Source organism: Seriola aureovittata, chromosome 17 (genome assembly GCF_021018895.1).
Source record: "Seriola aureovittata isolate HTS-2021-v1 ecotype China chromosome 17, ASM2101889v1, whole genome shotgun sequence".
NCBI lineage: Eukaryota > Metazoa > Chordata > Actinopteri > Carangiformes > Carangidae > Seriola > Seriola aureovittata.
In genome coordinates this window covers 25,182,228-25,209,894 of record NC_079380.1, presented here as the reverse complement: position 1 = coordinate 25,209,894, position 27,667 = coordinate 25,182,228, and the positions used below count along the sequence as shown (strand labels likewise).

Below are 27,667 nucleotides of genomic sequence, written 5' to 3'. Positions count from 1 at the left end.
GAGAAGAAGTGGAGTCTGTTTGTTGAGAAAAATAATAAAGGGCACTTTAAAAACAACCATGTAGAAAAATCAAAGGTCACTTGTTCCTGTGGGAGTGACCGTCCACGCTGTACAGGTCCAACACCAACAACAAAAACCACCAGGACGCAGGAAACGACTCCCGACTGTCCGGCTGCCGCGGCAACGAGCTTATTGCAAAAAAAAAAAAAAGTCACCTACAGAAACTCACCTGCAGCAGCTGGAGGTCGTTTCCTGTCCAGAGGAGGATTGTGGGTATTTTACAGGAGGAGTTGCAGCAGGAAGAGGAGACGTCTGTGTGCGTTGTTGTCGTTTCCCTTCGTCCCCTCCGGTCTGAGATCCTCCTCGTCAAGTGCTCTCCAGTCTGGGTTCAGTTCTCCTGATGATCCGGATCAGATCCACTCTCTCGTCCCTCAGACCAGGTTCAGTATTCAGTATCTGCTGAATTCAAATCCTCACAAATCCCTCAAGTCCAGCTTCAACTTTTAGAAGAAATTCATTTTAAAGCCCCAGAAAACTTGATGTATTTCTCCTCAACGTTAAATAAGCAACATTTCAGATAAAAGTCCAGGAGAAACATTCAGAATTATTATTTTCATCAGCTTGAGAGTGAAACCAGTTCAGACTGGTCTTCATGTTGGACCTGCTGACTGAGGGATCAGGTTTCAGGGTCTTCGGGTCTTGGTTGTGGTCTGGGTTCTGTCGGCTGAGAAACTGAGACCTGAACCTTCAATACTGAAAACATCAGAAACTCTTCAGCGTCTGAAACTCATGGATCCAGGTATTTTACCAACTGTGGAACCAGATCCAGAACAGAACCAGATATTAGATCCCAGCTCCGCCTGGTCCCGGATGATTACTGACCATGTGACCTTCCTGCAGAGACGCTGTGATTGGCTCTGTTTAGTACCAATGATGAGGGATGGGCCAAGTCTTGATCTGTTTTATCATCATTGTCAATCAAGTTATCATCACTACAATTGTAATTCTACGTTAACACCACGTGTGTTTTTCAGTCATAAGTTTCCATGTTAATGAGCCAGGCAGCTCGTTGTGTTTGTGTTGAAATCCCTGTCAAGTGAATAAAAAGTAAAAACTATACAGAAAAGCATTGTATAAATTAAACAGGAGACGTTACTTTAAACTGTTTGTTCTAATTCTGATCCAGATGTTTACGTCACATTCACAGACTTTTATTGTGGTTATTATTTTATCCTCTTGGGAGAGAGGCAGCAAAGTTTGAGCCAATTATACAATTTAGCTAAAAGTCCATCATCACAGATGTACATTTAGACCATGTGGAGCTGGACTTGAGTGTCAAATTTCAGGTCGATCAGACTAAAGTTGTGAGGGGGCGTGGCCTTTTGAATATTGCATTTTCAAGCCGTAATTACAGCGCCCCCATGTGGCCGATTGGGCTCAGACTGCTCCGGCAGGAAATGAAAATCATTTCGAGTCATTGGGCCGATTTTCATGTTTCCAGCTCATTCCAGCTCACAGCAGAAGACAAATAACAATAATAACAATAAACCTGAGCAAAAACAATATTAATCTATAAAATTATTGATGACGATAAAAGCCAGATCAATGAATGATGACTTCAGTTGATATGAGTTGTTGTAAATATCACTGTTGGCATTCTATGAGGATCTAGATCCGGTCCCTCTCTGTGGTTCTGTACCGTCTTCAGCTGATGGTTCTGGATCGTTCTGGGAGCTTGAAGGTCACATGACAGCAGGAGAGTCTGAGCTCTGGTTCTGATCTGGTCTCCGGTCTGTGGCTCCTCCTCTGGTTCTTCTCAGCTGTTGTTGATCCGTTTGTGATGATCCTGTTTCTGTTTCCAGTTGAGCCCAGGAGACCTCGGCGGGTTCAGGACCGGTCCCCGGCGTGCTCGGTCCGCACGTGGCTGTGGAGGCGGATCGCCGAGGAGAACCTCTTTCCGCACTCGGAGCAGCGCAGCGCTGAGGGGGCGGCGCCGGGCGGAGACGAGGGGGACGCGGTGTCGGCGGCGGTATTCTCTGCGATGTGGGTCTGACGGTGAGCCTTCAGCAGAGACATCCGGCTGAACCTCCGCCCACACTCCTCACACTCCGACCACACCCTCCGCCTCTTCTTCTGCAGGGAGAGCAGAGACCAGAGCTGAGACCTGATCAATCAGTCAGTCAGTCAGTCAGTCAGTAGGAAACCTGATCAATCAGTCTGTCAGTCAGTCAGTCAGTAGGAAACCTGATCAATCAGTCAGTCAGCAGGAAACCTGATCAATCAGTCAGTCAGCAGGAAACCTGATCAATCAGTCTGTCAGTAAGAAACCTGATCAATCAATCAGTCAGTCAGTCTGTCAGTAGGAAACCTGATCAATCAGTCAGTTAGTCAGCAAGAAACCTGATCAGTCAGTCAGTCAGTAGGAAACCTGATCAATCAATCAGTCAGTCAGTCAGTCAGTCAGTCAGTAGGAAACCTGATCAATCAGTCAGTCAGTCAGTCAGTCAGTAGGAAACCTGATCAATCAATCAGTCAGTCAGTCAGTCAGTCAGTAGGAAACCTGATCAATCAGTCAGTCAGTCAGTCAGTCAGTAGGAAACCTGATCAGTCAGTCAGTCAGTCAGTCTGTCAGTAGGAAACCTGATCAATCAATCAGTCAGTCAGTCAGTCAGTAGGAAACCTGATCAATCAGTCAGTTAGTCAGTCAGTCAGTCAGTAGGAAACCTGATCAATCAATCAGTCAGTCAGTCAGTCAGTAGGAAACCTGATCAATCAATCAGTCAGTCAGTCAGTCAGTCAGTAGGAAACCTGATCAATCAGTCAGTCAGCAGGAAACCTGATCAATCAGTCAGTCAGCAGGAAACCTGATCAATCAGTCTGTCAGTAAGAAACCTGATCAATCAATCAGTCAGTCAGTCTGTCAGTAGGAAACCTGATCAATCAGTCAGTTAGTCAGCAAGAAACCTGATCAGTCAGTCAGTCAGTAGGAAACCTGATCAATCAATCAGTCAGTCAGTCAGTAGGAAACCTGATCAATCAATCAATCAGTCAGTCAGTCAGTCAGTAGGAAACCTGATCAATCAGTCAGTTAGTCAGCAAGAAACCTGATCAATCAGTCAATCATGTGACGTAACACATGATCCTGCTGCTCCTGATGTGTTTGTTTATAACTAGATAGATTGATAGATGGATGATAGATGATTGATAGATTGATGATTGAGAGATGATTGATTGATAGATGATTGATAGATTGACAGATGATTGATAGATGATTGATTATAATGACAGATGATTGATAGATTCATGATTGATAGATTGATAGATACTGTAACTGTTTGACGAGTGTGAAAAGCTATTTTAAATATGTACCTGTAAGTTTCTGACGTCACTTTCATTGTTACCTGAGATTCCAAAACGTCTTTGACCTTTTTAAAGATTTCCGTGACGCCTCCCGTGTTTGTTTATTTACAACTTTATAACAGCGACAAATAAACTGTCCAACGCGTCTGCAGAGAGTTTTTTATACTCAGCTGCTCCTGGTTTAAACGACGGGATGTGAACGCAGCGTGAACTCAACCTGACGGATCAGTTGTGAACGTCAGCGGCAGACAAACGTTCGCTGTGAACTTCTTTCAAGCTCCATGTTTCTTCTTCTGTGTTTTATTTGAAGGGTTCATCCATCAGAAGATAAATTTGTAGTTTAACATCTCCTCTCTCAGGCTTCTCTCTGGAGCTCTAGTAACAACAGGTCAGTCAGCCAATCAGGAGAGAGGAGGCTCTGAGCCTCTCTTCTTTTTATACTTTATATAACTGTTATTTTATACTGTATATACTGTACTGATTAGTTTACAACCCCGATCCTTCATCTGTGAGGAAGAGGAGCTGAGGGAAAGAGTCTGTCACAGACGCTGAAACTCAACTTATAAAAGCTAATCCAATAATCACCTCTTATCAATAATGTTATCCTCTCTCTCTCACACACACACACACACACACACACACACACACACACACACACACACACACACACACACACACACACACACACACACACACACACACACCCCCTTGTGTCTCTCCTATCATGTATCTGGTCCAGATCACAGTCTATGATTCATATGCTCAGCTCCGAGGCATCTATTAATATTCCTCAGACTTATTATTATTCTTCCGCCAAATTTCGGTGCGTAACTCGTCCCGCAGCTTTGAGAAAACCCTGGTAATATATACATCAAAACGTGCGTCTTGATCCTGAAAGAGGTGCTATGACTTTTGGTGTTAAAATTCCAATTTTTCCCAAAGTTATTCCCAAAAAACTGGGAATAAATAATGCATTAGGAATGCATTGGAATTTTCTTTAAAAACCCACAAAATTGCACCTTTTTTCTGAGTCACCCAGCTCTCTCATACCTGCACGTAGAAATGTGATTCAAACTATAAAACGGAGGAAAACTTCTGCTCTCTCAAAAAGACAGGAACTGTTTTTACATAACATGTAAACTTTTCAAACTGTGAGCACTCAAAGGAGGAGTGCAAATCACTTTTTCTTCAAAGATAGAGTGACAGCGTCAGTTGGCTAGAGTGCGTGAAGCAGTAAAAAATAACCTTTATTTTTATTTTTAACTCGAGCTCGTGGCCAAACCGTAAAAAGGAGACAAATAATTCTTTCTGAAAATGTAGACATAGTTGTTGGGATTCATAAAATGTAACTTTGACAGGCAGGGTCTGCACAAAATTTAAACGGGGGTGCCGAGTCCGGCAGCAATACCTGACTCACTCTCATTGACACCTAATGTAATCGTCTTTTTCTTTCAAAAGAATCTCTCTCTGTCTTCGCACTGAGCTTACTCACTCATTTTAAGGAATATCTGAATAAAATAGAGACTGTAAGAAACTTCTGGCTTCAGTGTCTGGCACGGTCTTTTCGGTTTATGAAAAGAAGTAACGGTTTTCTCATAATTTGCAGTTGTTTGAAGCCATGTAGAAGCCAAATTCTGGGCAGATGTTCACATTGCCATGGCAACGGCAGCTCCTGACCTGACCTCTGACAGCCAAGGGCTGCGTGATGTCATCGCTACAGTGACACAGAGAAGATGTTTTATCCTAACCCCCCCCCCCCCCCCGGAATTTTCTAGTTTAACTTACAATTACCTAATTATGCTAATTACACAAATTACCCAACATGAATCTCTTAACAACCACAAAACAGGAAGTAAGACTAAACCTCAATTCTGACCTTTAGTTTTTTTTCATCTTTAAAATATAAAATGTTTTATTTTTATTTAAAATGTGTTTTTACTGAAGAAAAAGAAATTTTAAAATGTCACTTTTTCCTCCCTCACCTTCCTCCCTTTGTCCCCTTCCTCCTCCTCCTCTTCCTCCTCCTCCTCCCCCCTGGTTGTCCGGGGTGACGGGCAGGTGCGGCCCAGCGGCTCGACGCCGTCTCGGCAGTTGTTAGTGCCATCGGTCGCCAGGGCGACCAGCGTCTCCTTGGCAGCGGCGTCCTCGTCGTCGTCCTCCAGCAGCTGAGACGGCAGAGTCAGGAGACGGTGAAGCATCGAGGCCGAAGAACGACGACCTGATGACCCTGGGGGGGGGGGGGAGAACGTTTAAGGACCTGATCAACAGGAAGTAAATAAAGATAAACTTAACAGATCTTAGTCAGCGCTGAAATAATCAGCTGATTAATCAATTATAATAATCAAAATTCAGAAAACTAATACTAATAACCTCAGACTTTACTGTGATTTTATTCTGGTTTCTAACAAACGATTCCTTTAAACAGATGAAAAGAACTGGTTTTACACTTTTACAGACGAAAGAAACAATGATCAGCTGTTTTCATATCTGTGAAAATGAATCCAGTGGAGGGCAATTTAGAGACAAACACACACTCACATTCAATTTATGTTTTTTTCTATTTTAATTCTTATTTTTCTGTATCTTTATTTTTATATTCATTTTATATTTATATTTTATTCATACATTATTAGATTCTTCTACTTTATTTTTTATTTTTTATTATTTATTTATTTATAATATTTTTATTTTTCAGTTTTTTTTTATTTTTATAAACTTATTTTTGTATTCCTTTATGTTTTAATGACTTCAGCTCCGTCATCAGGCGTCTTCTGCTCCTTTTAACCTGTTCACCGAGTCACTGAGACTCCTCCCTCACCTGTGGGGCTGAGGGGGGGTCCAGGTGAGGGTCTGGTGGCGGTGCCCCCTCCCCCGCCGCTCCTCTGACCGTCTGCGGCATCGTCGTCAGGAGAAAACACCTCCATGTCCTCCAGAGGAGTCCAGCGGGGGTCCTGCTGGGGGGATGAGGGGGAGGGCTCCAGGGTCACTGAGGGGGCTGAGAGAGGCTGCACCTGCTCCACCCCACCCTCACCCCTCCCACCCCCACCCCCACCACCTCCTCCTCCTCCTCCCCCAGCAAGCTCTTTGATCTGCCAGACGTCACTGCACCACTTCTGACCAAACACCTTGTCCAGGATCGGAACCCAGTCCTGAGACACCGAGAGGACGGGGGGGCGCTCCGGGTCTGAGGGGGAGGAGGAGAGAGGGAGGAGGTGAGGAGAAGGGGGGAGGAAGGGGGGGGGGGGAGGGGGGAGGAGGTGAGAGGGAGGAGGTGAAGAGAAGAGGAGGGAGAGATGAGGACAGATAAGAGAAAGGGGGAGAGATGAAGGTGAGTAGGGAGAACACGGGGGAGGATAGGGAGGTGAGGAGAGAAGGAAGAGATTCAGAATTAATAATTTGTCAACTTCATTGATTTGGATTTTAATGTGAGAGAATCATCAATTAAAAACTAACGAATCAGAACAAACAGCTGGTGAAACAAACGAGAGAAACAGTGAGGGGGGAGGACGGGGGGGTGAAAACACAATGCAGTCACACACATTTAAAGGGTCAATGTCAGTATTTCAGTACTACTGAAGTTAGCATGCTAACCAGCTAGCTCCAGGACGGTGGTGATTGGCTCAGTCTGTTGATTACAACGAACTGAAGGTATAAGGTACCTGTCCACCAGGGGGCGGAGTCACAGCCAGCAAACCACAATCTACAGTCACCTCCTCCTCCGCTCAGACCAGGCCAGGTCACATCCTGTTTTTCCACAGTCAGAAAATATTCAGTAATCGTGTTTGTGTTTCCTGAGGTCACACTAACGTTGACCTTTGACCCTTGAACACCAAAATCTGGTCAGTTCATCCTTGAGTCCAGGTGAATGTTTGTGCTGAATTTGAAGAAGTTCCATCAAGGTGTTACTGAGATAACACCTTGCCGCTCTGACTGTCGCCGTGTGGAGAAATAAAAACATAGAATAAATCCAGACACCCTCAGAGGACCTGGTTGCCAAGATGGCGACGGCGGAGCAGCCCACTCTGAAACCTGTGGGTGACACACAGAGGCTACATCCATGTTTATTTACAATCTGTGGTCGGAGCCTTCATTGCCCAGGAAACAAGGATGCACTTTGAGACTGTCTAGGTGCTGTGATGTCACAGTCGTCTTCAACAGCAGCCATTTTGTTTTCAGGTTGTCTGTCTGTGTCGTTGTCATGGACACGATATCTCAGTAAAACCTTGACAGAACGTCTTCAAATTTGGTAAAAACATTCACCTGGACTCAAGGAACAACTGATTGGATTTTGGTGGTCAAAGGTGAAAGGTCAAGTTTGATGGTGTGGCTAAACAGGAAATGACCTGGATGGTCTGAGAGGAGGCAACTGGACTTTGATTGTTTTTACTCTCCGATGTGTTTGTCTCATTTTATTCACATTCTCCTCTCAGTTCAATCCAGGTGATAATCTGAGCTCACACCTGTGGCCATGGTTACAGTCGCTCTGGTCTGCAGCCCCTCTCTGACCTCACCTGATCCTGTGATCCACTCACCTGTTCAGTCCTTTACCAGCCTGACTCAACATGTGTTCACTCACCCTCCGTCTCTGCCGTCTTCTTGGACACCGTGACCTCAGACAGCTCCTCCCGGGCGTCGTCTGAGCCACTGGGTGACGCCGAGTCGTTTTCTGATCCTCTCCTCCTCCCCCCAGCTCCTCCTCCTCTCGCCTTCTCTCCTCCCCCTCTGTCGGAGCTCTTGCCCAGCCTCTCCTCCAGGACCTGCTGCTCTCTCTCCATCTTGGTGATCTCCAGCAGGAGGTCATCAAACGAAGCCTCCACGATCTTTGTCAGCTCACGCACCGCGAAGTCCAGGACCTGCTCCATGACCGACTTCAGCTGGTCTGCAGGAGAGGAGATCTTCATCACCTTCACCATCATCATCAGCCACTGTTTAACATACTGTATTTCAACAATCACATGGCGGTGTCCTGATCTACGCCGGTCTCTCCTGTCTGTGTAGAACCAGTACGTAGTCATAGCCCAGCTGTCAGAACCCATTCATTAGTCTGAGTGTCTCTGTGTCTGAGTCTGAGTCTCTGTGGACGGTTAAACAGAAGCTGATTTGTTGTTAGGAGTGATGGTTGTGCTGATCAGCTGACACAGTCACTGATATGAAAATTAAACTGATCAATCAGATAAGTTTGAGCTCATGTAGAAACGGTCTCTGACACATGGTTAAAATGTCACCATCATCATCATCATCATCATCATGTCATTTTTCTTCTCCTTTAAAACAATTCATGACCGAACAGGCTCCTCTTGGGACCTCCAGCAGGGTCCAGACCCACAGGTTGGGACCCACTGACATGAACCACAAGGTTTATATTTGGTTCTTCAGATCACTGCACTGGATCTATTTTCCGCTCAGGAGCCTCATCACAACGCCACACGGTTTCTATGGAAACGTGTTTGTAGATTTTGGGTGGACTGAGCCTTTAAACATAATCCTGACACACACACACACACACACACACTTTATCCCTGCTCATCAACGTCGATAACCTCCAGATATACTCGTGTAAAGATGAACCGATCACCAGGCGTTTAGAGATGAGCAACACCACACCGTCCATCCATCTGTCCCCCGTCTGTCCTCCAATCAAACATGTGACATGTCATGTGACCCGCAGGATGACCCACTTTCAGCTATAAAACACCCACATTAATAATGACACCATTCATTTTATCTCACTGACACAAGCACACACATCTGAGGTGTGAGCGGCTGAACAGTGGCTGTTGCCGCGGTAACAGACGGTGTGAGCTCATGTTGTGTCTTAGTGCAGATGGTGACGCCAACGTCCATGTTTGTCTTCCACTAATAAACAGACGAGTCTCTGCTGTTCCAGATATGTTCCTGATATTAACGTGTAATATGATATTGTGTTCATCAACTAATTAACTGATCAGTTAATTGACAGAAAATTAATCAACAACAAATTCAATGCTCTTCTCACTATATTAAAATCAATATCAGAGTTTTATCCATTTGAAATAGGAAAATATTTTGGGTTCATGATGAAACTGTGTTGGACCAATCACTGTGACAGAGGACGTCAGTGGAGTGGGCGGTCCTTCAGAGGACGTCAGTGGAGTGGGCGGACCTTCAGAGGACGTCAGTGGAGTGGGCGGTCCTTCAGAGGACGTCAGTGGAGTGGGCGGTCCTTCAGAGGACGTCAGTGGAGTGGGCGGTCCTTCAGAGGACGTCAGTAGGAGTGGGCGGACCTTCAGAGGACGTCAGTGGAGTGGGCGAACCTTCAGAGGACGTCAGTAGGAGTGGGCGGACCTTCAGAGGACGTCAGTAGGAGTGGGCGGACCTTCAGAGGACGTCAGTGGAGTGGGCGGTCCTTCAGAGGACGTCAGTGGAGTGGGCGGTCCTTCAGAGGGCGTCAGTGGAGTGGGCGGACCTTCAGAGGACATCAGTAGGAGTGGGCGGACCTTCAGAGGACGTCAGTGGAGTGGGCGGACCTTCAGAGGACGTCAGTGGAGTGGGCGGACCTTCAGAGGATGGTACAGGAAGTGATATTACACTTGGCCATGTTACGATTTCCATCATATTTTCATTATTGCGCAGCTCTCGAAACAGGCTGCGTCAGAGGTGGAGCAGTTCTGGAGGAGGAAGTCTGGTTATTAGCTTCAGTTAAGGTGGGTTTATACTGACACTGCCTCTGTCCTCACAGACTCTTCATTCATTCATTCATTCATTCATTCATCCATTCATCCGTCATGTCGTGTCCAGGTTAGTGCAGTGACAGGAGCTCAGAGTGTGAAGTGTGAGAACAAGCCTCTTCACTGTTTATCGGCTCTGATGTCATTAATCACAGATAAGAGCTGATCTGAGAGCAGATCAGACACCAGCTGGAATTCCCCCTCGGTCAGTCTCTTAAAGGAGGAAAAAGGAGGGAAAACTGGGGTCTGGTCCACATGTGACCTTATCTCCTAGTGTGGATCCATCCCCTCTGAGGTGTTGGTGTCACCTCCCCGACAGGTTCATGAACACTGTTATCATCTCACCATTAGCAGCTCCACTAGTTAGCATCTTTTCAGAACAGTTAGCATATTTTTAGAACGGTTAGCATAGGTAGCATCTTTTATTTGTTTATGCTGACAATGTTAGCGGTTGTGCTAATGGCAACTCCCTCTCTCTGTACTGACATGGTTTCAGGTGTATTTAGCCCCGCCCCCGTCCCCACGAATTGGCAGGATTGGTTCCTGAGGTCTGTGACGTATGAAACCCTGGCTGTCTGAATGCGTGTCATTGGTTCACTGCAGTTCAAGGTGGAAACACTCAGTCATGCTGTTGGGATTAGCTTTAGTTTAGGATTATTTTATTTAGGTTTATTTTTATTTTATAAATCATAACAACATCCTTTCACATTTTAGCGAGATCAACACGAAACCACTCGCTTCCATTCATTTGTATTTGTCTTGTGACTTTAATTCTATAATTATGAAACTTAATTAGTTCATCACTGCGTCCATTTCATGACTGTTTAATCACAATCAGCACAGTACAGATTTTCAACCAGTCACAGACGAGCGTCAGGCATCACGACCAGTTACACAAACACACTGGTGGGAATCCCCTGATGTGAAGGCGACACAGCTGATTTCCTGCCTGACAGTCATGACTGAGGCAAGAAGAAGACAAAGAGTCTGTTCACATTGTTTCACTAGATAAAGATGATCAACAAACTTCTCATGGGAATCTAACCGGAGACCTTCTGGCTGCTGTGTGATGGGTCAGGGTCAGACTGACCATATATGTCCATATGGTCACATGACTACCACAGAGTGAGACAGCCTGTGTGATCAGAGCTGGAATCAAACAACGCAGTGGAGCTGAACACGAGGGAAACATCAGAACAGTGAGAATACTGTATGTATGTGTTAATATACACACACACACACACACACACACATATATATATATATGTGTGTGTGTGTGTGTATGTGTGTGTAGATTCATATTGGTAATAACAGAACTGCAGATACACACAGCTCCGCTGCTTCACATAGTGATTGATTACATCCAAAGCTTCACTACATGTATTAATAAGGAGCATAAAATATTTGCTTAAAAAAGAAAAAAACTAAAATGATTAATGAATTAACAAGATGGCTGCAGATTAATTTTCAACTAATCAATTATCAAATAATCAACTAATCATTAAAGGTCTGTGCATGACACAAACAAACTCATCTTCCAGTTACTTTCTCAATGAACAGATTAATGTGACGAATGTCAGTTACAGTCGACCATCAGTCCAAAGAAATGTTTTCTGTCACAGAACATAAAGAGCTGGGAATGGAGATGTTTGATGAATGACTGATTGATTGATTATGTAAATAAATGATGAGTTGATCAGTTAACAGACCAGCCTTTAACCCCTCCTCCTGCAGTGTCCATATAAAAACATGGTGTTGATGCAGCAGAACATCACAGAGAAGCAGCAGTGATTAACTGTGGAGCCCAAGACTAAACCTCCACACTGAGGAGGAAACTGTCAGAGGGAGCAGAGCCGCTCCGACCAACACACCTGTTCTAACTGAACCTTTTCACCACACTTTACCTTTACACCTAATGAGTGGTTATTATGAATGAATGTGACGATGACTGGTTCATCCTGTGGTCTATGAGATTTCAGAAAATAGTGAAACTAGAATCACCACCTCACAGTTCTCTGCCTCAGCCAAAACGCTATTTGTGTTCTCGAGGTATTACATTCACAAGGCCAAAACCATGTTTTGTGAGGTCACTGTGACCTTGACCTTTGACCACCAAAGTCTAATCAGTTCGTCCTCAAGTTCCGTCAAGGTGTTACTGCGATATCGTGTCCACGAGAATGAGAACGATGGAAAACAAGATGGCTGCTGCTCTGACGCTGAGCAACAAAAAGTCTAAACTGTTGTTGTTGTTGTTGTTGTTGTTGTTGTTGTTGTTGACCAGCAGAGGAAGTCCTCGCAGCTAGAAGCTGGAACTACAACCTGTCTGACATTTGTGCTGGGAAATAAAGGACTGAGCTGAAAAGTGACGGCTGGTGTTTCAGCTCTGCGGCCGAGTGAACGACTCTGAGGAGAGTGATCTTCCTCCTCCAACAGCAGGTCAGAGGTCAGTTTATGTTCCACACAATCTCCTCCTGAAGACTAAACATCGTCCTCATTAAACTTCAGATCACTGCAGGATCTCGTCCACTCAGACACAGAGATCAGCAGCTGATATAAATCAGAGCCAAGAGCTCTCAGACAAACGCTGACCTCAGCAACACACACACACACACACACACACACACACACACACACACACACACACACACACACACACACACACACACACACACACACACACACACACACACACACACACACACACACACACACACACACACACACACACACACACACACACACACCTACTTCAGCGCGCTGCACAGGATCTCCTCAGTTGAGGAAACACCTGAAGGCATTTGCAGCAATGCAAGAGATTTTACAGTGGTACAATTCTACTGTTTCCATGGAGACCGTTTGTTTGCTGGCATCAGCACTTGTGTTACCTGCGCACATCTCACCTGTATCGTCTCTCTAAAATCGAGAGAATTTCCTTCTTTTGGTCAAAACCAGGCATCTGAAGAATCTCTGATGTTTCACAGACTAAACTTTTCATCAATGAATTGAAAATTAATCAATAATGAGTCATAGGGGTTGTTTTAGTCGAGGGGGGGGGTTAGTCGGGGGGGGGGGGGGGGGGTTAGTCGGGGGGGGTTAGTCGGGGGGGTTAGTCAGGGGTAGGGTGTGCTCTGTCTCAGATCTCAATGGGGGTTCATATAATAACTTACACTAACAAACCCACGGCAGCTTTTCTTCTCCACCTCCTCCTCTCTCCATCCTTTGTCCCTCTCCTCGGGGAGCAGAGGTCAGAGGGAGAGCGTCGCCCTGTTTTCCTCACAGAGCAGAGTGACCTCTGACCTCAGCGTGTTGAGGCCTCAGCCTCATCATCTCACTCTGTGTGTTACTGTTATTGTAGACGAGCACATTCAAACTCGCATTTTCTTCTTATAAAATAAATAATATAATAATAATAATAATAATAGAAAAAATATAAAACGCTTCTCTTCTATTGGACGTGATTCTGTGCCCTGAGATCCCGAGTGGTCGTGGCGTGTCATGGCCTGGTTTTTCAGGGAGGGAGGGAGGGAGGGCGAGTGAGTGAATGGGAAGGTTTGCGTGTCAGCTGTGTGTTTGCGTTTGAGTGCACAGATGTGTGCATGCATGCGTGAGAGTGCGGCGGCGGCGGCGTCCTCGAATCAGCCCGTCAAAGCCCTTTTTTTTCCTCACGTGTCTCTGCATGTGGAGATGATGTGTCTGTATCTGGTGTGTGTGTGTGTGTGTGGTGTGTGTGTGTGTGTGTGTGTGTGTGTGTGTGTGTGTGTGTGTTGCGGCAGCTGAAACCAGCCAAACAAACACAAACCGACTGTTGTCTGATGGTCAGACACAACGACACGTTGGAAGACGTCACTTTGGACACAGAGATTTTATGATGATTCTGCTTCTTTATTTAATCAATCAATTAATCAAGAATGATCTTGTTTTGCTCTCAAGCTGCAACAATTAGTTGATTGATTGGCTGGAACAAGAAAATCAATCATTAACTATAAACTGAATATTTGGGATTTTTGACAAAACGAGACATTTAATGACGTGACGGGTTTTTCAGTTTTCTGATGTTTTGTAAACCAAACCATGAATCAGTTTATCAAGTCAATTGATCAGCAGATTCATTGATGATAATGTATTGTTATTGATAATAATCTTGATGTTTTGTTGTTTATTGATTAACCTGTCATTGTTCCTCTAAAGACATTAAAACATAACCGTCAGATTATGATGTGATCATATTGTAGGGCTGCCTTGAACTTTGACCTCTAGAGGTTCAGTTCATCAGTGAATATTATTATTATTATATATGATTCATTCATATATAATATGAATATTATATCAAATATTTGCAGTGAAATTTTGAAACATTTTCAAATGTTTATCAGAAACCTGGTTTTCTTTCATGGACGGTTCCTTACTACACTTTTTGAAACTCTAATTAATGATCACAACTTCCATTTAGTTTTAGGTGTTTTATTGAAAAGTATAACACCTGTGGTCTTCACTCCACTGCAACAGGGCGATGGATCACACCTGTCTGAGATCGGCACAATAACTGCGACTGAAAAACTATTTTACTCACAAAACAAAACCTCAGAGACGAAGTGTAAATGAACACGTCACTGTGGCGACCGTCCTCCATGTTGGAGCTCTCGCCAGCTTGTATCCTGAATGGCGGAGGAAGCCGTACTGGTAGAGGCTTTCATGGGGCTGACTAATACGAGCTGTGGGTGGATGGGCTCGTTAAAATACCAGCCCAGTTTTCAGTCTCAGTCTGTGGACAAGTCGCAGTTTGAACATTTCACTGACAGTTTGCTGCTTATTTACATTTTTAGAACCAAGGATTTTCCTCAGTTCAGTTTCTTTCTGGATTAGTGAGTCAGTTGTGAGGAATGGGAATTTCTGTCCCTCCGATGAAACCAAAGCAATTATAGAAATATCACAGATTTATGCACTACTCATGAAAAATACTGTTTTTATACTAAACAAAGAGCCAGGCAGATTATATCTGACCAACACAGGAGTTTAGAGGCTTGTACTGATATTTAGGTTTAAAATCCCAATAATAATAATAATAATAATAATAATAATAATAAGATATTTTACAGTGTGAATAAAGGTGTGACTATTCTCTGGTGGACTAACCATAGAACGGTGCCAAACGTACCTTTGGCATTTCTCTTCTACAACTTCTCGTTATTCATCTGCTGACGTATGAGCCAATCGCTCAGATGTTTCTAACGTCGACTCGGCCGATTTATCGCTGCGGCTTTCACTCATCATTTCCTGACAATTAGCTGGTATTTAGCTGTTCATTCAAATTAAAAGCACTGGTTATTAATACCTTCCAAAAGAGGTTGAGGTAGTTTGGCAGTAGTTATAAGGAAATGGACAAAGTGTCGATACGATAAGGAATCTGTAGGTAGTGAAGTGATACTGAAGTACTGGATATTGCTTTAGTACGTGTACGACAAATTCATGTTGGGGTGGATAATGAATCTCAACATTCAACACCGACTGAGATTCAGTCAGTTCTTAGAGGATCACAAACTGTCAAGGGCCAAAAAATTACATTAGTACAAACCAAAAAGCGCCGTGGCAGAGTTTTCTCTAAAACGCCAAGAACCAAAACAGGTGGCATCAAAAGTCTCGTCAGACCAACCAGAACCTTTCTGACTTCTCGTGTCATCACAAAGTTCCTTGTTGCAAAAATTGCAAAAATTCTCAAAAAGCCTTTTTTAGAAAAACATTTTTATGCTTCTCAAAAGCTTTGGTTAGTATCGGCACCAAACCGTAGGTATCATGCCGAGCTGCGTGTCGCCATGTTTTTGGGTTTCTGGTAAGGGCTGAACTGGGTCCGCAGAGCGAGTATGGAACAGGGTGGCATCACATGACGGGTCAGGTTCAGAGCTATGTTCACTTCGGATACTGCTTCAGTTAAATCACATTTTGCCGATCTCAGTGCTTGTACGTTTATTTCGGCTGCGACCGGCGTTTCCAACAGTACCTACCCCTGGCACCTGAATGTCCTCCGACCTTTGAGGCTGTTCAAAACAAACAGGAAAACCTCTGAACTGACGCCTGTGGTTTCACGTCTAACCTGAATGAGTATCCGGAGCCCTGGAGGCATCTTTGGCCTTTAGAAGTTGAACCGGTGATGAGTTTGAGTTCTGCTCCGGGTGATAAATCTGACTAGACACCCGTAAAACCACTGAAAGACGTGACAAGTCTAAATATTCACCACCCGTGCTGCATCTTTTGCCCTCTGATTTTCCGTGGCCCAGTCCCTCTCTTCACCAGTAAACCCTCTCCTGTAAACTTAATGTCAGTCTCCGGTCCCAACACCCACTCGGCCATTTTCCCTCCTTTGTCCTGGTCCCCACTACCACCACTACCACCACAACCATAACTACCAACGCCGCCCCTCCCTTCCTGAAGAGGACATATCAAAGCAAGGCTCTGGAGCTTATTTTACGACACTCTTCTGGAGCCGAGGTTTGGTATTTTTATTTGTGACTTCGTAGTGTCTTTGTTTTTCGACTGGTGTTGCAGGACCAGACACTTTTTTCTCCCTCATGAACCTGTTCTGTCAAAAGCTTCAACGTACATACGTGTTATCTAACATGACACCCAGACATTGTGTTCATGGCTGAGGAGGCCTGGCAGCTCAACAGTCAGCTCTGTCACTCCTGGTTCCTCTTTTTAAGCATTATATCCAGCTTTACCGCCATTCTGCTCCAATTAAACCCCAATTAAAAAGTTGTCCTGACCCATTTCAGCCCCCTCCCCCTCTGAGTCGATCATAACGCCAGTGTTTCTCTCTGTCTTCAGACTGAAGCGTCTTTGTGCTGCTCAACATGTCAGTGAAGACCCGGGCTGTTGTTTTATCACCTGCAGGCCTCACTTTCTCTGCTGCTCCGTTTACTCATAAACCCTCACACGGGCTGCAGAGTTACGCAATGCCGCGTTAGCGTGCTGCTAGAGGCTGAGACAGAGGGAGGAGTGCCCTCTGTTTGTTTGCGTGTCTGTGCGTGAATATGAGCGTGTGTTGTGTAACTGCTGCCTACCCACGACTCGTCCCCTCTGCTCCAGGCGGCGTGTGTCGGTAGGTAAGCCGTGCTCGGTGCCGTGTCCTCCGGGGGCGTGGAGCCGCTGCTGCTGCTGCTGCTGCTCGGGCTTTGTCCTGCTGCTGTCCGCCCTCTCGTCGCCCGCCGCCTTGTTCCTACCGGCCGCCGGGGAGCCGCCGCCGTCTGAGGCGCTGGCGTTAGCTCGGCCCCGGTTCTCCCGCGACTGCAGTTGGAGCCGCAGCCGGCGGTTTTCTTGCTCCTTCACGGCCGTTTCCAGCAGCAGCGCGTTCAGGCTGGAGCCCACCGTTTTGCTTATTTCCTGGACGGCGAGCTGAACGACCTGCTCCAGCACGGACTCCAGCTGGCCCTGGAAAAACGAAATGTACACGGCCCCGTTCATGTTTTCGCCCCCTCCGATAAGAGGGCTGTCTCATTCTTCTGTACCCGAGCCCCCAGCCCACCCCCCTGCCCTGTCTCCCCTGTCTCCCCGACGGAAAACTGGGAAAAATCGGCCCCGCGGTCGCTCGGCTGTTCCCGCGGCTGATCGAGCTCTGTGTCTCCGGCTGCTGCTGCTTCTTCCCTCGGCAGCGCCGCGCGTGTTCAGCCCCTTTCGGAGGCTGCCGGAAAGACCCGAGTAGAGGCGCAGCAGCATTTTCCCGCCCACATGTCTTGGCTCGCGCACGCCGTGCACCCTCGCGCCCTTGCAGTCAGCCACGCCATTTTGGCTTTCACTAAATAACATCCGTCATTCCCGAGTGTCAGGACAGACACGGAGCCGCGGTGTCACCGCAGAGCAGCCCGGAAACTACAGCCGCTCCCCGGCTGCTCTTCACCTCAGACCCGCCGCTCCTCTTCATCACAGAAGAACCTGGCGGGTCCGGATCTGAGAGTTTGTTCGGTTAGCTCGTGCCTATAGTGGATATTCCCATCTCTGTTTCCTTAGTCACTTTAGGGAATAAACTGGTTTTATTTCCAGTAATCAGCACAGTTGTAATTGTACCAGTGAATTCTTCATCTGTTTAACCGACATCACACAGAGGCAGCGACTGCACTGAATCACTGAATCACAGCCGAGCTGCTTCTCAGAACAACATCAGTCCCTCTGTGTGATATTGTTTATATACAACAATGCTACGATATATAATAACATAATATATTAGTTAACAGTAATAAGAAACAACAGATTATGATTTCTATGATTTATTTGACTGCACCAACACAAATAGTTTGTGCTGAAGTATCCAGGCTTCTTCCTTCATCCTCTTCTGACAACAATACATCATTTAATTCAAATGTTATTGTTATTATTAAGTTATTATTGGAGCGTTAATGTGGCGCTGATTGACGGTTATTAAAACACCTGTGAAGCGGAGTGATACATGGAGTTAAAAGGCCCATTGCTGTTACTCGGAGCCAACTCCTATAAAGTTAGATATCTTTATTATCTCTTAAGATGCTGAAAGAACATTTTGTTGGGTATATTTTTTTTTGTTTTATTTATTTATTCACTACATTCACAACTACAGATTCTATTTTGGTGATGAATTTACCTTTAAATGCATATTTTTGTGCACAGTGGGAGAACCGGAGCACCTGGAGAAACCTGTACAGGGACATAATCAGTGCAGCTCCGAGCTGCCCGATCGTGACTTTTCAGCAGGTTCATCACTTTATACCGTTTAAGTTATTTTTTGCTTTGAGTCCCGTCACCGAGTAAAAGAAGTTGACAAACCTTTCCCACCGCGAACGCTTGGTCTTCCTGGTGAACACTACAACAGGTGAGGTGTGCTGCTCGGTACTTGGTCTCACCTGTGAAGGCTCTGGTTCTGGTTCAGCCCTCACTTCCTCCACATCCTCCCTCTCCTCCTGATCCACCTCCTCCTCCTCTTCCTCCTCTTCCTCCTCTTCCTCCTCCTCCTCCTCCTCCTCCTCCTCCTCCTCCTCCTCCTCCTCTTCCTCCTCCAGACTTGAGCCTTTCTGAGTTTGGACTCTGGAGTTTTCCTTCTGCAGGGGCTGCTCTGTCTTCCTGTGGCCTCCTCCTTCTCCTTCTCCTCCTCTTCCTCTTCCTCCTCCTCCTCTTCCTCCTCCTCCTCCTCTTCCTCCTCCTCCTCCTCCTCCTCCTCCTCTTCCTCCTCCAGACTTGAGCCTTTCTGAGTTTGGACTCTGGAGTTTTCCTTCTGCAGGGGCTGCTCTGTCTTCCTGTGGCCTCCTCCTCCTCTTCCTCCTCTTCCTCCTCCTCCTCTTCCTCCTCTTCCTCCTCTTCCTCCTCTTCCTCCTCCTCCTCTTCCTCCTCCTCCTCCTCCTCCTCCTCCTCCTCCTCTTCCTCCTCCAGACTTGAGCCTTTCTGAGTTTGGACTCTGGAGTTTTCCTTCTGCAGGGGTGCTCTGTCTTCCTGTGGCCTCCTCCTCCTCCTCTTCCTCCTCTTCCTCCTCCTCCTCTTCCTCCTCTTCCTCCTCCTGCCGCCTCTCTGGGTTTTCTGTAGCTGCTGGATCTTCACTTCAAGGTCTCCCTTCTTTCTGTCTGTCAGCCTCTCGTAGTGTTGCTGAGTGTTGACCCGGTGCTGCTGTAAACTCACCTGTGCCGTCTCTAACGGCTCCACTGTCTCTTGGAGCTTTTCATTGCAGCTCACCTGCTCCGGTTCTACGTTCTGCTTCCTGTCGTTCTCTCAGGAACCCAGTTTTCCTTTGTCTTGTGAGGTTAGTTTCTGCTGCTGAACGTATTCCAGCTGAACATTGATCCAGTCGGCCTGTAAATTCATCACCGTGTCCTCCATCTTCTCTAACAACACCATCAACCCGCGGAGCTTTCCATCGTTGGTGATTAACTTTTCCTTCACCTGCTCCAGTTCTTCCTTGATCTTCTCCTCGTCCTCCCTCACCTTCAGTTTTCTGCAGCTCTTTTGGCGCGTTCGTTCTCCAGGAGGATTTTCAGTCATTCATTTTCCTTCTGCAACACGTCTTCTCTTGCTGAAGCCCATGACATCACAGTTCTATATGACATGGTTACCGTGGTAACAACGAGTGCAGTTTAAAATCTCCGGCCAGGTCTAAAATTAAAGAAATGAATTTGGAGTTGTGGTCTGAGCAGACAGGAAGGAGTTAATGGACCAAACATGGCGGATGTGTTGGAGTCACATGGAGCAGCAAATAGCTCATACAGCTGACAGTGTTCATCAACAGTCAACATGTGACCTGCTATCGAAGGTAACGTGATATGAAATATTGATATGGTGCTAATAACACACAATAACACATGGTAATATTGTGACGGCAGATGTTTGGCCCCGGGGTGTTTTGTTCAATACTTCATCTCATTGTCTTTTCACTCTTCACCAGGTGAAATTGTTTTCTTCGTAGCTTTGTACAGTTGTGGTCAGACGCTCTCCACGTCCCTACACGCTGAGTTACTAAAGATCAATCTGACTGATGATATTATTTATTATTTTCAAAATTTCTATACTTTTGTAATGTCTGTGAAGAAGCTGCTGCAACACTGCGATTTACATCTACTGTATTTATCTATCTACTGTGTTCAGAATAAGAATGATTTATTGATTCCTGATGGGAAATGAGTTACACTACAGTTGCTCCCTCGAGATAGGAAATGTAACAGCAAAGAAAAGAGAGTAAGAAGTAAGATAATAAAGACAAAATAGAAACATGAAATAGAAAAATATGTGCTTATACTATGATATATGAATAAAAAATAGAAATATGCAAATAAATATATAAGGATATGAGCCACTACTATTAAGAGGTGATAGTTAAAATATACAACATTAATATAAATGCAAGAATATATGTTGTAATTGAACTTGTCTTAAAATTCTTTGTTCACTTCCTGGTTCTTTATGTTTCAGCTGTTAGTGCTGACATGTACAACTTCATTTGTTTCTTTCGTCAAAGTTCAAGAAATGGTCAATAAAGTAATTGATTGATTGCCTGAGCGACTGGTTACTACCAAGCTTAAATCGGCACCAATCATTATAAAACATGTAGAGCGGTAACTAGCATTTATTTTCTTTATCAATTAGGCCTATTTACTCAATTAACTGCGGTGGCCCAGAAGGTCAAAACAACCACGTTAGCGAAAACACACGAGAGAAAACAACCAATCACAAGTAGAGTTCAGAGTCCCTCCCACTCTTCCGATCATGAACCGACCCACACATTCATTTCATTAACTCTGAATGGACTTGGGTTCTGTCCAATCACAAACACCAGGTGTTGTCCCGCCCCTTCCATAATCTTAGATGTCATTGTGTTCTCTGTGATAAAAAGCAGAAGAGTGTCAACACTGATCTGGAACCAGCCTGATGTTTGTTATTGCACTTGATCAATCATCATATTTGCTTGCTAATCACAGTTTATATTAATCACTTGAGCGTCAGTCAAATGTCCAACCAGTCCCAAAGGGTAAGGTGTCACTAATGGCCTTATATCAATCATTCAGCAGCTTTACAGTCAGCTGACAGAAGGACTTTTTCCAGGGTTGCCAGGTTGTGAAAACACATGTTGATGTTCATCCTCCAGCAGGACGTTTTGGTTTTCTTTACTGTCCAATGGAGCGTAAGTGTAAAGTAACCAAAGCTGTTGAATTCACGTAGAAAGTGAAATGAGGTAGAGCAGAAGTAGACAGCATGAAAAGAAAAGTCAAGTACAAGTAACTCAAAGAAAAGTACTTGAGTAAATGTACTTAGTTACTTTCCACCATTTCAAACATAGAACAGTAAATCCTCAGATCTGTGACTCACTCAGAGCTCGGTCAGACGTTAGAGTCTGTGTCACTGAGGTTTGCATTGTAAATGAGATATCCTGTGTGTTTTCTCCTGTTGGGCCTGTGCACTATAAACACACACACACACACACACACACACACACACACACAGAGTAAATGACTCTTATGTAACGTGAGGCCTGAACACTAACTGCCCTCAGCTCCTGTTCCACACTGACAGATTTTTCAGGGTTTAGGGTTGAACGTGATTCCCAAAATTCATTAGTGCGAGATTACAGTGCTCAGCTGTAATCACACAGTGCAACGTGTGATTAAAGTCCCACCCTCTTCCTGTTTAGCCTCTGTCCCACTAGTGGGAAAGGAGATAAATGGAGCTTTCCCTCAGCACACATTTGGACATTTTCCTACAACACAAAATATCTGCTGTGGAAAAGGGTTGTGAATCTGATGATGAGGAAATGATAAAGAAATGAGTTCCTCTGATGTTTATGAGGCTGTAGAGCTGCGGAGTGTTTTTCTACACACTCTATAAACGCACATCATGGCTGCCAGTTTCAATTATTTCAACTGTCTCTGAGAAATCAGGTTTAGTTCATCGTTCTGGCATACAGGTCTAAATACTACAATACCCATGAGCCTCAGCCAGAGAGGAGGCGGGGGGGGGGGGGTCAATATTTCTCCAGGGTGACAGTGAACCAGTACAGAGCAGGTGCTTCAGTGAACTGAGGTGTTGGACTCACCTGGATTTCACCAACAGGTAAAACTCCCGAGGGAAAACAAAGAGGGTGTCTATGATAAAAAACTAAGGTTAAAGGTCAAAGACTACTGAGGTCAGAGACTGAGCTCCAGTGTTTGTAACATTAGCTCATATATGACATTTTATACTGGTAATGAAATGACAAGCTAACACTGGAGATGAAAGGGCGCTAACAGCTAGCTAACACTAGTTAGTTAGCTAAGATTTGAATGTTAAGACGGTAAAGTATTAAACAAGCTACATAGTTAGCTACTGCTAATTACCTTTAGCAACAGTGTCTGTGCGACACACAGGAGCAGAGAGTTGAGGGCGGAGTCACTGATGGAGTGATGCAGACAACAAGTTAAAAATGGTACGGTCCACTTTAGGGGTGTCTGAAATTGTGTCACCAGATTCTTCCAGACATGAAAACAGGAAATATATAATAATATTTACAATTAAAAACAAAGTGAAGCAGAATAAACGCTGATGTACATGAAGCGAGATCTTTGAATGACCTCATCCAGCGTCTGGAGAATCAGCTGTTCACCTCCATCAGTCGACTAGACAGGAAACACACGCGTCGTACGTTTGGGGGAGCTGAGCTTCATGCAGCTGTGTGTGGGGAGATGAAAGGATGAGGGTGGTGCAGGTTAATGTGGATGAGGTGTGATCATGGCTGCCTGTCAGGAACCTGCTGTCATCAGGAGTTATGGTGTCAATGCGGGGGGGGGGGGGGGGGGGGGGGGGGGGGCTGGTTTTGTTTTGGGCAGTAAAATCCTGACTCATAGGTCCTTTAATTCAGCATTACATCACTGACGAATCACAGCGTGGCAGCAGCCGGGGGGGGGGGGGGGGGGGGGGACGCAGCGACCCTCCCCGGCTGTGACTGAGCGCATGCCGCAGCAGAGGAACACGCCCCCTAAAAAAAGCTGCGCCTTTGCTCCGGGCGGTACGGTAACGAGCAGAAGATCCGAGCCCGCAGCTCGAGCAGAGGGCGGGGCCAGCATCATGGTCGATCATCTCCGTCTTTGTTGTGAGAACCTGAAGGAGGCCGAGCTGAGCCGAGCCGAGCCACACCTGGCCGAGCCACACGCCCCCCTCTCCCCGCGGCCGTCGGTCCGCGTGTGGCCGCCGGTGTGAAGCCGTGAGGCGGCGTGGGGCTGCGGCGGCGGCCCGCTGACTGGCCGGAAGTTTCCGTTTGCAGCCTGCGGCGTGAACGCAACATGTGAAGGCTGTTACGTCATCACAGTGTTTATGCCCATGCAGACAGAACAGCGGGAAGTGGTTTAGAGCGTTTCCTTCTTGTTTCTTCTGTTTTGCACGAGTCACAGAAACATCCTGAAACATCCTGATTTCATCATCCAGCTGCTGCTGATGTGAAAACACCGTTTAAATGAAGTTGATGTGAATGTTTGTAAGAGCAGCATGAAAAGCGCGTTCAGGATCAAAGAGACATGAAAAGTTTAAAAGGGTTTAAGGATTAAAAAGGGATTTTGTTCCTGACGTTACGTAACACTGTACACACGGTTCTATGTTGGCACACACACACATATGGATGGAAGCCCATATATGACAAAAAAATAAAAAGAAATACGACGGTCAAATTTAATATATTTACTAGTAAATCAATTTTATAGATTTTAGTCAAAATTATGAATTTAAACTAGAAATTAGTCAAAAATCACAAGATCATGAGCAGGAATTCATACTTTTAATGGAAGAATTTGATGTAAAAAGTCAATTTCTTTAAATTGTTAAGTTAAAGTTATGGGATAACATCAAAATTATACATACTTAAGACAATTATTAATTTTTAAAGACAAAATTATGACTTCAAGTCAGAGTAATAAGACTGACTAACAGGGCTGAGAGTAGCAGCTGCTGTTAATGTGACTTTTCTGTCCTGATTACTGTTCTGATGGTTCTGATGGTTGTAGTTTGATCATGTGACCTCACGTTTTCTTTCTCAACTTTACTTTTTTTACTTCCTGCTTGTTCATCCTTCATATATGACTCTTGTGTCCTGCTGTTCTGTCGTGTCTCTGTGTTTTCAGGTGTCATCTCCCTCCAGACAGAGAGGTGTTGAGGGTGAAGAGCTGCTGATCTGACCTTGAGCTCCAGTTTTCAGATTGGAGGTTTTGGCTTACGTGGATGAAGCGGGTCGACCCTCTTCCTGCAGCTGAGGGGCCCTGGTTGGTTTATGAGGCATGTGTGCCCATAAAGGCCTGTATATACAGCCGACTGCTGCGGCTAATCCTATAGGCTGCTCCCACAAAGATTTTATTGTCTCTGCCTTGGATACCAGCCCTTCCTTAGGAACACTTGTTTTTAAGACGTTGGGTGTCCAGAGGAAAAACACACGGCGGCTGCAGGAAACCATGAACGAGGACGAAGCTGCTGAATGAAGAGCTTCTGTCTGACACACACAGCTGGTCTGTGAAGAGTCTGAGGCAGTCTGAACTTTACTGGGTTTCATTCCAGTTTGAGTCAGTGAGTGTGAGAGACTCATCTTAATCAATTAATCTTATCTTATCTCATTAAGGGACAATCTGCTGTCATATATTAAGTTGTGCTGGAAATATGAGATTTCAGTGTTTAAACTGCCTGTGACCTGTTGCAGCCTGTGGTCTGAGCTAACACACCTCACAGGCCTGATGAGAACCAGCTCGTTGTAAGAGCCAGTCTGTCAATACAAGATGTAAGTTTAATGTTTCATATGAAGGCGGAGAGCTTCACTGTCGGAGTGTAGTGGATGTGTAGAGCTCATAAACCGAAGGAGCCAAACTGTGTGCGCTGGGAATAAACCCTGAAGACTGGTTGTAACGCTGCAGCAGCCGCTGCTCCCTGACTCGGCACTTTTACAAGCCAGAGGGAAAATTACACCGTGATGGAAGAACATACCTTCTGTTGGAATGTGGAGATAGAAGCTGGCAGAGAGACGAACTTAACAATAAGAACTTCACTCACTTCTGGAGATTTTAGAAACTCGTCATTTTCTTTAACTTGTTAATGTTTATGATTAATGTGTTAAATATCCAGGTGATTGATACTTTGGTACATTAATGGTTATTGATACGTCTTCCACCTACAGACTGAATGGTCTGTGACAGCAGCAGCTTCTCTCGGTCTATATTCAGACCTCCTCTCTGCTTCAGTTTCCTTCTCTCTCTGCTCTTGTCAACCTTCCTGAATAAAAGAAGGTCAAATGAAAACAGCAGAAACTCACAGAGCAGCAACACATCTGCAGCTCCAGGCAAAGAGGACGGGTTGAATCCAGATTAACACAGCTCTCAGGTGAGTGGATGTGTGGAAAGTGTTGGTGTGAAGAACTAAAAACAGCATCATGTGGGAAAGTGTAGTTTGAAAAGTTGCTGTTGTTGTCAGGATTCCCAGTTTCTCCTCCTCATAACAACTCCTCCATCTTCAGACTTCTATTGTTTCAAACTGCATTCACTCTGCAGCTGAAGCCGTGGAGGTGTTTCCCGAGGTGTTGAATCCCAACCTGTAAACACTCACTCGGCTCCAAATGTGGGTTAATCCGCTGCTGAAAATAGTCCCCAATAAATCCACTGTTTCCTTACAGCGAGCAGCTGTTGTAGGAAGTTCCTGAGGCCTTTTCAGGGCAGTGATTGGTCGGCAGGTCTGAGGGGTCTACAGCTGGAACAGGCGGTGGGCAGTTCACAGACCTGGTTGAGTCCATGCAGAGCTTTAAATACAATTAAAAGAACCTTAAAACCAGCTGTTCAGGAGAGGCCAGGACACCGGTACAGGGAGTTTGATTAATCCGATCTAATCAAAACAATTTATCTCAGCCCATAAATGGACGCCACATCCTTCAGTTCAAAATCACCAGATCTGGAGATACGTGGTTTCACTACTTTCCACCGCTGGTCAAACAGACACATCAGTCCACGGAGCGGGTAGAGGATCGAGGTCGACAGAGTCTTTGTAGACTGATGTGGACTGATGTGGACTGATGTGGACTGATGTGGACTCATTATACTCATCACCATCATCATCATCACCATCATCATCATCACCATCATCATCATCATCACCATCATCATCACCATCATCATCATCATCATCACCATCATCATCATCATCATCATCACCTTCATCATGTTTTTTTGTATTAAACAATGTTTTTATTTGTTTAGCTTTTATTTCAAACCTGCTGACAGATTTTTTCCCGCCTTCAGAGTCGGGTTGAAGTCGCAGCTCGGCGCTTTAAAAGGAGGGACGGAGACGGAGACGGAGACGCTGAGGTTTGTCTCAGTGAAACACAGCAGCACATCAGAGACAGAGAGAGGGAGGACGGAGGAGGAGAGGCTGCAGACTTCAACAGGAAGAAGAGATTTACATAAATGAATAGAGATGAATGAGACAGACGTCCTGAGGACATGAAGACGATAGAAACCTGCTGAGTGTCACTGATTTCATCCTCCAGAAAGACGGTTTCATGTCGTCTGGTTTTTTAGGTTTATGTGTCGACGCAAATAACCAGTCTGAGTTAAGGTTCCTGTGAACTGTTCCCATGTCTTTCAGGTGTGTGTGTGTGTGTGTGTGTGTGTGTGTGAGTGTGTGTGTGTGTGTGTGTGTGTGTGTGTGTGTGAGTTAAGGTTCCTGTGAACTGTTCCCATGTCTTTCAGCTTTTCTCCTTATCTTACTCTCAAACTTTAGGAATCACTCAAAGACCAAAGTTCACCTGGGGAAGTCCAGAACAGCAGGAGGACGAGATCACAGGTATCGCAAGCTCATGGCAGCAAATCTATGGTCTCCATGGAAACAGTAGAATTTTACTGCTGTAAAATACTTAACTTTTATTCTTAACTAAGGAAACCTTTTAAGAGATTCACACATTCTATCTCTTTTATCATTTTCTCTGAGGTTTGACTTTAATATTTGTCTCAGTGTCTTTTGATCTTGTCTTTTTGTCCAGTGTCCACACAGAAGGTGTGTGAGTGTGTGTGTGTGTGTGTGTGTGTGTGTGTGTGTGTGTGTGAGTGTGTGTGTGTGTGTGTGTGTGTGTGTGTGTGTGTGTGTGTGTGTGTGAGTGTGTGTGTGTG

General features: G+C 45.2%; 1 protein-coding gene across 2 annotated transcripts; it reads right to left on the bottom strand.

Annotated features, from left to right (window-relative positions):
- Positions 1 to 1,156: 1,156 nt before the first annotated feature.
- Positions 1,157 to 18,191, bottom strand: si:dkeyp-113d7.10 (uncharacterized). 2 transcript variants are annotated; one of them, XM_056402362.1, is made up of 5 exons: positions 17,123 to 18,188; positions 7,937 to 8,239; positions 6,179 to 6,544; positions 5,343 to 5,587; positions 1,157 to 2,133 (listed from the first exon to the last, which is right to left on the bottom strand). In XM_056402362.1, the coding sequence occupies exons 1-5, from the start codon at positions 17,520 to 17,522 to the stop codon at positions 1,888 to 1,890; spliced, it is 1,560 nt and encodes a 519-aa protein (XP_056258337.1). In that variant the 5' UTR covers positions 17,523 to 18,188; the 3' UTR covers positions 1,157 to 1,887. The 2 variants fall into 2 exon arrangements, with proteins under 2 accessions (XP_056258337.1, XP_056258338.1); XM_056402363.1 differs by lacking the exon at positions 7,937 to 8,239 and having other exon boundaries at positions 17,123 to 18,191.
- Between the last annotated feature and the right edge of the window lie 9,476 nt (positions 18,192 to 27,667).

Excerpts from the sequence above, each read along its gene's own strand:
- si:dkeyp-113d7.10 (XM_056402362.1), bottom strand. The coding sequence starts at position 17,522 with ATGAACGGGGCCGTGTACATTTCGTTTTTCCAGGGCCAGCTGGAGTCC. Across the intron at positions 8,240-17,122 it reads GCAGAGGGGACGAGTCGTGG|ACCAGCTGAAGTCGGTCATG; the intron begins GTAGGCAGCAGT and ends CCTCTCCTGCAG. Across the intron at positions 6,545-7,936 it reads GAAGACGGCAGAGACGGAGG|ACCCGGAGCGCCCCCCCGTC; the intron begins GTGAGTGAACAC and ends CCTCCCCCTCAG.